Source organism: Poecilia formosa, unplaced genomic scaffold (genome assembly GCF_000485575.1).
Source record: "Poecilia formosa unplaced genomic scaffold, Poecilia_formosa-5.1.2 Scaffold509, whole genome shotgun sequence".
Lineage (NCBI taxonomy): Eukaryota > Metazoa > Chordata > Actinopteri > Cyprinodontiformes > Poeciliidae > Poecilia > Poecilia formosa.
Window position 1 is genome coordinate 4,722 of NW_006800448.1, and position 9,156 is coordinate 13,877.

Genomic DNA, 9,156 nt, shown 5'->3' on the forward strand with positions numbered 1-9,156 from the left:
CTGAATTCAGACATTTTGGAGCAGAGGTGAATCTAAAAGTTGCAGGATGGTAGTAACCCTTGAGGACTGGAGTTGGTGACCCCTGGTATATAGCATGTTATTTTTATGACTTTTTCGACGTCATGATGTCGAAAATGTCCAAAAAATTACACTTTTTTGGATATTTTCGANAAACTCTGATGTCAAAAATGAGATAAAATGACACATACTAAACTATGTCAAAAAACGACCAAAATGACACATACAAAACTATGATGTGAAAAAAACGATGTGAAGAAACAACCAAAATGACACATACTAAACTATGATGTCAAAAAAACGATGATGTGAAAAAACAACCAAAATGACATACTAAACTATGATGTCAAAAAACGACCAAAATGACATACTAAACTATGATGTCAAAAAACGACCAAAATGACACATACTAAAACTATGATGTCAAAAATGAGATAAAATGACACATACTAAACTATGTCAAAAAACGACCAAAATGACACATACTACACTATGATGTCAAAAAAACGATGATGTCAAAAAACGACCAAAATGACACAAACTAAACTATGATGTCAAAAATGAGATAAAATGACACATACTAAACTATGATGTCAAAAAACGATGATGTCAAAAATGAGATAAAATGACACAAACTAAACTATGATGTCAAAAATGAGATAAAATGACACATACTAAACTATGACGTCAAAAAACGACCAAAATAACACATACTTAAACTATGATGTCAAAAATGAGATAAAATGACACAAACTAAACTATGCAGAGCAGAGGTGAATCTAAAAGTTGCAGGATGGTAGTAGCCCTTGAGGACTGGAGTTGGTGACCCCTGGTATATAGNCCCTTGAGGACTGGAGTTGGTGACCCCTGGTATATAGCATGTTATTTTTATGACTTTTTCGACGTCATGATGTCGAAAATGTCCAAAAAATTACACTTTTTTGGATATTTTCGACATGGTAAACTATGATGTCGAAAATGTCCAAAAAATGACACACTATACTATAACGTCAAAAATGTCCAAAAAATGACATAGTAAACTATGACATGTCACTTTTAGGACATTTTCGACATCATAGTTTACTATGATGTCGAAAATATCCAAAACAGTGTCGAAATTGTCGACAATGTCGAAAATGTCCAAAAAAATCACATCAGTCGAAATAAGGCAAATGTGTCATTTTGCCTTTCAAAATCAGGACATTTTTGGACATGTCAAAAAAACAGTATACTATGACATCAAAAATGACATGCTATACTATGACGTCGAAAATGTCCTAAAAACGACATACTATGATGTAAAAAATGTCAGAAAAATGACACACTATACGATGACGTCAAAAATGTCCAACAAATGACATACTATGATGTCAAAAATGTCCTAAATGTGACATAAGTCGAAATGTCACATTTCGACTTATGTCGAAATCAGTCATAAGGCAAAATGACTGATTTTGCCTTATTTTCAAAATAAGGACATTTTTGGACATGTCGAAAATGTCCAAAAATACTATACTATAACATCAAAAATGACATACTATGATGTCGGAAATGTCCAGTATACTATGACATCTAAAATGAGGCCAAATGACACATAACATGGTACGACGTCAAAAACTATGATGTCGAAAACGTCCAAAAAAACAACAGTTTTTTTGGACATTTAAAAAACTGTCTAAAAAACAGTTTTAGACATCCAAAATTAGGCCAAAATGACACATAACATGCTAGGATGTCAAAAATGTCCAAAAAATGAAATGGTGTACTATGTTCTCAAAATTGACTTGAAAATCACATAGTATACTATGACATACTAGGGCTGTATAAATAAATCGATTCGGCGATATATATCAATATTTTCCGCCCTCGGAAAGTATCGATTTTTCATCCGCGAGTATTGATCTGTTAAACCATAGGGGTCCATAGCCTGACGGCTCTTTTTAACATCTAGTTTGTTACTACGTAGCAGCAAGACTCCGGCTCCCTAAGTCTCAATTTCAACTTGAGCTTAAAGTGCACATTATAAACTACACACCATCTTTTAAATTGTGTTAATAGGCCAAGTATAACCGGAGTTATGCTAAAATATTTTTCAGAGAAATGTCAGAGAAATGTCAGAGAAATGTCAAAAGCGCCGCCATTCCCCGGCTTTTCCGATTATGTGAGAGGGAATGAGCTTCCAAACGTACAAAACGAAACGAAACATTATATTCCTGTGTTTTTGGAAATGTAAAATCTTCAATAAATAACGATGGGCTGTATTTTGTTGCTGAGAAACGAAGTAAAGTTGCACAAGTAACTGTGAAAGAGAAGCGGAACAGAGTGTCGGCGCGAATGGAGCAGCTGCAAAAGCAGTGAAATCGTGAAATTAATGCAAATTTTGACTGGTAGCATTCACTTCGTAATTAGATTTTAGCTTAGCGGTTTCTGTTCTGTATATAAAGGATTACCTGAAGAATGAACATGGGTTGATAACATCTGAAGCGGGTGCGCAGCGGCGCTGTGTTTTGAGCAGGAAGACGAAGAGGAAAAAGCCCCAGCCGGAATCCGCGGCGCAGTGAGGATTTCCATGATAACAATGGCTGATCGATCATTCTTATTAGCAACAGACAAAAAGTATCAGAGACTGAGAGTACTATGAGATGCTGGCAGTCTGAGAGGCAGCTACTCAGAGATCCAAGCAGGGGAATAGCGGCGCTGCGTAGCTGCAGGGAGTCGATCACTACGGGGTGAGGCGGAGCCACTACTTTAGCAGTTAGAAGAAAGCAGCTTACAGCCACGGCTAACTCCGGGAGACAAGGTAGAAAAGCCTTTTTCCCCATAGTCCAAAATACTGCATTTTTACTCCAAAATGCAGCCAGTGTCCAAAAGAAAAAACATAAGTGCAATCATTTGCATATTGAGAGTCTACAGAGGCTGATAATCTCCCCACTCTGCTCCTGGATTACCATTTAAACTTTTGAGTTTTATGTCAAATCCACATGAATTAAATGACAGAAACTAATTCTCTCACTGCATCTTTGATTCATTTTGTCCAGCTGCAGACTGTTAGACTGTCCAATCAGAGTCAGGTATTGTGTAGTTGGTGCTTTTAATCAGTTTTCAGTTAACTAAATTCAAGTCTATGGAACACAAAATGTCACTAAAATCACTCTGTCCTTCTAAAATCTTTCAGAAAATCATAAAAATGCACTGAATCGTAGCGAATTGTATCGCTCAACAAATATCGTGATACATATCGCATCGTGACCAGAATATTGTATATTGTATCATATCGTGAAGTTATTGTATCGCTACACCCCTATGACATACTGTGTAGTATACTAAAAATGACATGTTTTTGACATGGCATCATGTCAAAAATGACACACTATGGCATTGAAAATGATGTATAATAATCTAAGATGTTTTAAGGCTTTAATTTTAGGGGCATCAATGTAAGACTTTTTAAGGATTCGCGTACATAAGGTGACTGACCCGTCTCTCCTGCATGGAAGAAGTACGGCAGCGATGCTCCCAGCTCAGCTGGCAGGGAAAGAGCTTCTCTGAAGTCCCAAAGAGTCCGCCCACTATTCTCCCTGCCGACCTACAAACCATATCACATTATGACAGGAAGTGGCTAACTGATACAGCATGGTCAAAGAATGTACAACTAGAGAAAGTCTTGCCATGTCAAATCCTGCAACAACGTCTGGGAAGTCTTTCTTCAGCTGGATGGCCTCTGTCACAGCAGCCTTGACCTCTGAAACGCTCAGAGCCCTGAAGAAAGGAGCCGGAGAACGGAATCAAAAACTAGAACAGTTCAGCTTTAGCACAAAATGTCTTTGACCCCAACATGTGAATTTAGAACAATATTCAACAGAAAAACACTTTGTTATAAGGATATGCCAACAGTTTCTGCTTAATTTGGTCAACTGATATGAGTCAAATCATATAACGTTGAATTTAAGATTTATGTTGTAAACATACACCTTTTAAAATAATCTGAACATCTTTACAATGTGATAAATTTCCTTCTTTGTTTATTGCAAGTCTCTAAAAATTATCTATAGAGCATCTTTCAAGACAAAATCACAAAGTCCGGCATAATATATTAAAATCATAAGACAGAATCAATCAAGTAAACTGTTTAACAGATTAAATAGAAAACACTAATACATCTTTTAGTTTATTGGAAAAATGTCCCAGAGCCTTGAAGCTCTAAAATGGTCCTATTTTTATTTTTTAGAGTTCAGCCTGATCAGTTATGTAAAATATATATATATTTAAACAAATATTCATTTATTATGGAACAAACAATTAATTTATAGCATTTGGAGAACAGCACTCTGTATTTTATTTATATTAATGATAAAATATTCCTTCAAATTCGGTTTTTATGTTAAAAACAAAACTTGCTCCCATTTTATTGCAGCTGCTTATTTTTTATTTATTTATTGTACTTTGTTTTCTGTGCAGGATATTATGTTGTAAATTTGCCTGTCTAATTCTTATTTTTATTTTATTTTTTTAACCATAGTTTAAATGCAGGCTTCTATTCTACACCTGATTTCATTTTTTTTTTTAAAGTTTGGTCATTTTTAACCTTTCCATTTTAAAATAAAAGATAAAATAAACAATGCTGAAAAAAATACAAAAATTGTACAGAAATAAATATTTAAATTCCTGTCAATGGCAAAAACACAAGTCATACAGAAAAAAAGCTTATTATAGGGAATTATAACTTTAAACTTAAAATCAGCCATGCCTTTAGCAGTAAATTGCCTAACTTTTGACTTCAAATAAACAGAAATTAGAACAAAAGAAAAGTAGAGAAAAGAGTTGATTTTGTTAAAAAGGAGAAAATTAAGTCCATATGCTTCATATTTGTGTAAGATGTGTCTTTATAGCATCTCATTAAATGTCTGAGTGCTGCTGAGGCCAGAACGTCTCCAACAGCCAGACACTGACATCTTTCTCTTTGCTGCTATTTCTGCTTCAATCATGAGATAAATAAATTAAATTTTAGTTAAATAAAATAAATTCTTACAACAAAGTGTGGAAATTGAGACACACAGTTCCCACTTTATTGAACCGGCATGAATTTCTTTTGCTTTATCTGTAAACCTATTTGATCTAGTCATATTATACCTGTGGACTGAAATTATGATCCTGGCTCCAAAGAACTCTGGATAATTTTGTTTGAACTTTGATGTCACTTCCTGGAACAGCTTCAGAGTCCAGATCTTGTCGTGAATCGTTCCATCAAGTTCATACGTCTGAAACGAAGAGAAGAAAAATGTGTCTACTGGAGCTGGTGTTTTATTAGGAGCTCAAGCTGATCGTGTGGGAAGCAAACGAACCCTGGACAGACCGCTCCTCAGCTCCAGGTACATGACGTTGTCCCTGTGAAGCTCCTCTAATCCCTGGTAGATGTAATCCCTCAGAACGGGAGCGTGGGTGATCAACCCCGCAGCGGCGATGAAGGCCTTCTCAAACTTCTCCCACACAACATCCTGGTTTGGATATTCACCATCTGGATTCTCAGTAAACAGTGTGAGGTGCTGGATTAAACTGGAAAACACCCAGAGGGGGAATATTTCAGATCATTTTCCACCATTAAGCATGATAACAGTGAAACCTCGTAGTCCAGTAGATTTGGTTTGATTGGGGACGAAAACTGCAACATTAGTTACGTTTTCAGCTGCTGCGGTTTACTTTTACACTGAACTCTGTCAAACAAAACCAATTAAAAAGCCTGTTCCCCTCCTCGTCTCTGGTCCGCTCACCTTTCACACATGCATTTGAAGCAGACCAGAGTTTGTTTTTTGTTCTGCATATTAACGGTTCAGTCTCACCATCTCTGTTTAACTCTAGTTTGTTTGAATAGAACACAAGTGCCAAACTCAAGGCCCGCGGGCCAGATCTGGCCCATCATGTGCATTTATGTGGCCCTCAACACTTTAGAGGGACACAAAAATTTAACTTTAAGATATTTTATCAGTCATATCCAATCAGTTTTTGTATAAGATCAAATTACATCACGTTCAAAACTGCTACAGTTTAAGTTGTACCAATCAAACGCAGAGAAAACAAGATTAGAACAATTTGTTAATGGGTACACCCCCCCAAAACCAGCCCTTTGAGCATATTTATGGTCTTGAAGAGGCCCAAAAATGAAAATGAGTCAAAAAGCGGTGAACTATGGTCCACCTAAAAACCTCAGTCTTAGTTCAGCTGAAGTGAACTCTGGCGAGGCTTGACTGTATATGTGAACGCCAAACAGATCAAAGACCGCTCCAAAAGCAGGAAGTGGACTACAGTGCACAGCATTCTGGGTAAATACAACCAAAACCAAAGTGAGAATCTAGTGGTAGAAATGGCTCATGGTCTTTTACAAATGACAAAAGAGAAATCCTACAACCAGTAAAATTTTGTGAAGAAGGAAGTTGTGCGCAGTGTTTTCTTCAGAGGTTCTTGGTGCAGCGCCACCACAGGCGAGGAGGGGAACAGGCTTTTCAAAGAGTTTGGACTGACACAGTGGAGTGTGAAAGCAAACCGCACCAGCTGAAAATATAACAAATGCATCAGGAGTGAAAACACCCTTAATCTCTGCTAACCTGCTGTCAAATCCTGCATTGTCCCCTATCCTGGCTCTGAGCGACTCTAGCAGCTGCCAGTAGAAGCAGTCCCACCGAGGGAAGGGCTGCAGAGTGGAGAACAGGAAGCGGACCGAGTTGTCCCACGTGAAGCAGATGTAGCAGTGAGGTCTGTAGGTGACGTTTTTCACCAGCCATTCGGCGCTGACCAGCGATGAACTGTGGATGTGGAGTGCAGCGCCTGTGGGCAGAACATACAGCAGCAACCAACAAGGACATGTATCAACAAAATAGTTGAAAATGGTTTCAAAAACAATATTATTGTTGATCGCAATAATTTATCACAGAGTATAATTAGTTTTTCTGACAGGCCCAGGCAGAGCCGTTCTTCCTCCATGATCACACGGGGCCAGGAACTGCCACCTCATCCAAAAGGCAAAGATAAATTAATTATCCAAAGAGGAAGTTCTGCACACACTGAGGAACGGTGCCTACATGATGAGGATAATCTGCCTCATAGAAAGAGCATTTAGGCCGTTATCGCTAAAGAGGAACAACCCGGCATCTGCAAACAGCCTGTGTACACTGGGATCTTAAAAAGATGTTTGCTGCCGTTAATGTCCAGGATGTACCACATTTTGTATCTGCGTGACGTTTGGGTCCGTGTCCTATTTAAGAATGACTTGAGCTCTAGCTTAAATATCATTTCATTTGTATTTTTTTAAATCTTGGGTTTGTCTTTGTTTATATTCACTTTGTGAAGGTACTACAGAAACTTTACTTGCCAACATAGAAAATGTGGTAAATTCATACATTTATGTATCTTATTTGTAGTTGTCTTCCATCCTTTTGCTGTGATTTTAAGTAACAAGAAAGAAAAACAACTCACATATGTGATGGGTTTAGTGTAAAACAATAAATATGTGGATAAGAATCTCAAGCTCACTTTTAAGTATGGCGGTGGCTCTATGATGGAGTGGGCCCGTTTCTCCTTCAAAGACCCAAGAAATCGTGCTAAAGATTAAAAACTGTAAAAAAAAAAAAATTTAAAAAAGGGTTAGGTTTAGGACCTTAAAATGGGTCCTTCAGTAGGATAAAAGCTAAAATTCAAACAAATCAGGACTAAATCCCCACCTGTTTAGAGTTGCCTTTGATAATTAATAAATGGAACATTTANGTTTTTTAAACAAAACAATTTGTTTTTAAAAAAGAAATCATTACAATTCCAAAAGTTTTGATTACAATTTTATTTTACTTAACTGAGGTTAGTTTATTTTTTCCCATTGAATAATTGGGGGAAAAATTTAACTCTGTGAACCAGACCCTAAACTTAAAGTCTGGGTTGAGTTTTTTCCCCTTCATTAATAACATACATTTTATCCATCATGGTAATTCATGGTGAATTATTTTTAATTCTAAATTAATATCCTTGTTGGACTTTTATTTAAGTGTTATTCTCCTTCAAGATACATTTACCTAACGCCAGAATAAATGCAATGTACATTATGCAGCAAAGGACATTAGAAGATCGGAAATATATTCATTATGGAGATGATAAGTTTTGGACGGGCAACGTGCCTCGTACACAGGGAAGAAGCTTTTTATTTATCTAGCTTTGCTAGCAAAGTCGTTAGCTAGCAGCTAGCTAATAGCACATCAACAACAGCCTAATGTTTGTATGATAAAAATACTGAATCGATAGATAAGAACAGTTTTTCCTTACCTGAGTGTCTCCTCCCGTTCAGTAGTTCTTCAGAGAAAAGCAGACGCAGAGGCCCGTCAGTGTCTGTTGTATTTCATTACCTCTCTGCTTAAACCGCGACTCCGTGCTGAAGCAGAAAGATACTACAACGTTTTCCGTCATCTGACAAGTAGCAAGTCTACTCCACTTTATTCACCAAAAACGTTTTTTAAAATATATAATTCACCAAAAATTGTTCAGTAATCTGGGTTTGCTACGTTGAGCTCCAGTTAACCGCCTTCTCACTGCGCGAGAGACAACTGCGTCATGCGTCACGGGCAAAAGGTCAAAGGTAACAAGGTAACAGGTGTTATGCCCTGAAACGCATGCCTGCCCAAAATTGCATCCCCTCTCGCGGGAGCGCGCATCGCTCTAAGCTCTCGCATGTTGACGAGAAAACGGACTGAAATATGCCCGAAGAGGAAATTTTAAAGATATAACACCGGTCAGAAAGACGCATTTAGTTCAGTGTCCATGAGATGATATTCAGAAAGGATTCTTTTACTGATTGATTTTAGTTTCCTCTGCGATGAACTCTTTGCGTAAAGTCTATCACGTGCTCGCATGAGGGTGTTAATTATAACCTGTCAAATGACCGACGGGCTTTAAATTTTCATATAGTTAAAAAAAACAACAAAAAAAAAACGGTCAAATACGGAAAATATTCCGCTAACGCGACCTCTGGGTCGCATGTAACGAAGCACAGCACATGGCGCTACACCCCCACTACCCCGCCCCCCGCCACCAGGAGGCGTCTCCCTGCTTCAGAGCCAGGAAGGGCCGGGGAAAACGCGGTCATTCCGAAATAGTGCCGAGCCG

At 37.6% G+C, this 9,156-nt stretch overlaps 1 protein-coding gene across 1 annotated transcript in view; it reads right to left on the reverse strand.

The window, feature by feature from the left end:
- Window positions 1-3,481: 3,481 nt before the first annotated feature.
- The window catches only part of LOC103156938 (adenosine deaminase CECR1-A-like), a gene marked incomplete at its 3' end in the record, with an annotated part of 23,269 nt that continues 17,594 nt past the window's right edge, over window positions 3,482-9,156 (reverse strand). The window contains exons 3-7 of the mRNA XM_016664756.1: window positions 6,618-6,837; window positions 5,361-5,571; window positions 5,149-5,276; window positions 3,687-3,777; window positions 3,482-3,604 (exon numbers count right to left, since the gene is read on the reverse strand). Of these exons, the coding sequence (XP_016520242.1) occupies window positions 3,482-3,604; window positions 3,687-3,777; window positions 5,149-5,276; window positions 5,361-5,571; window positions 6,618-6,837 (773 nt within the window). The remainder of the gene's footprint in view (window positions 3,605-3,686; window positions 3,778-5,148; window positions 5,277-5,360; window positions 5,572-6,617; window positions 6,838-9,156) is intronic.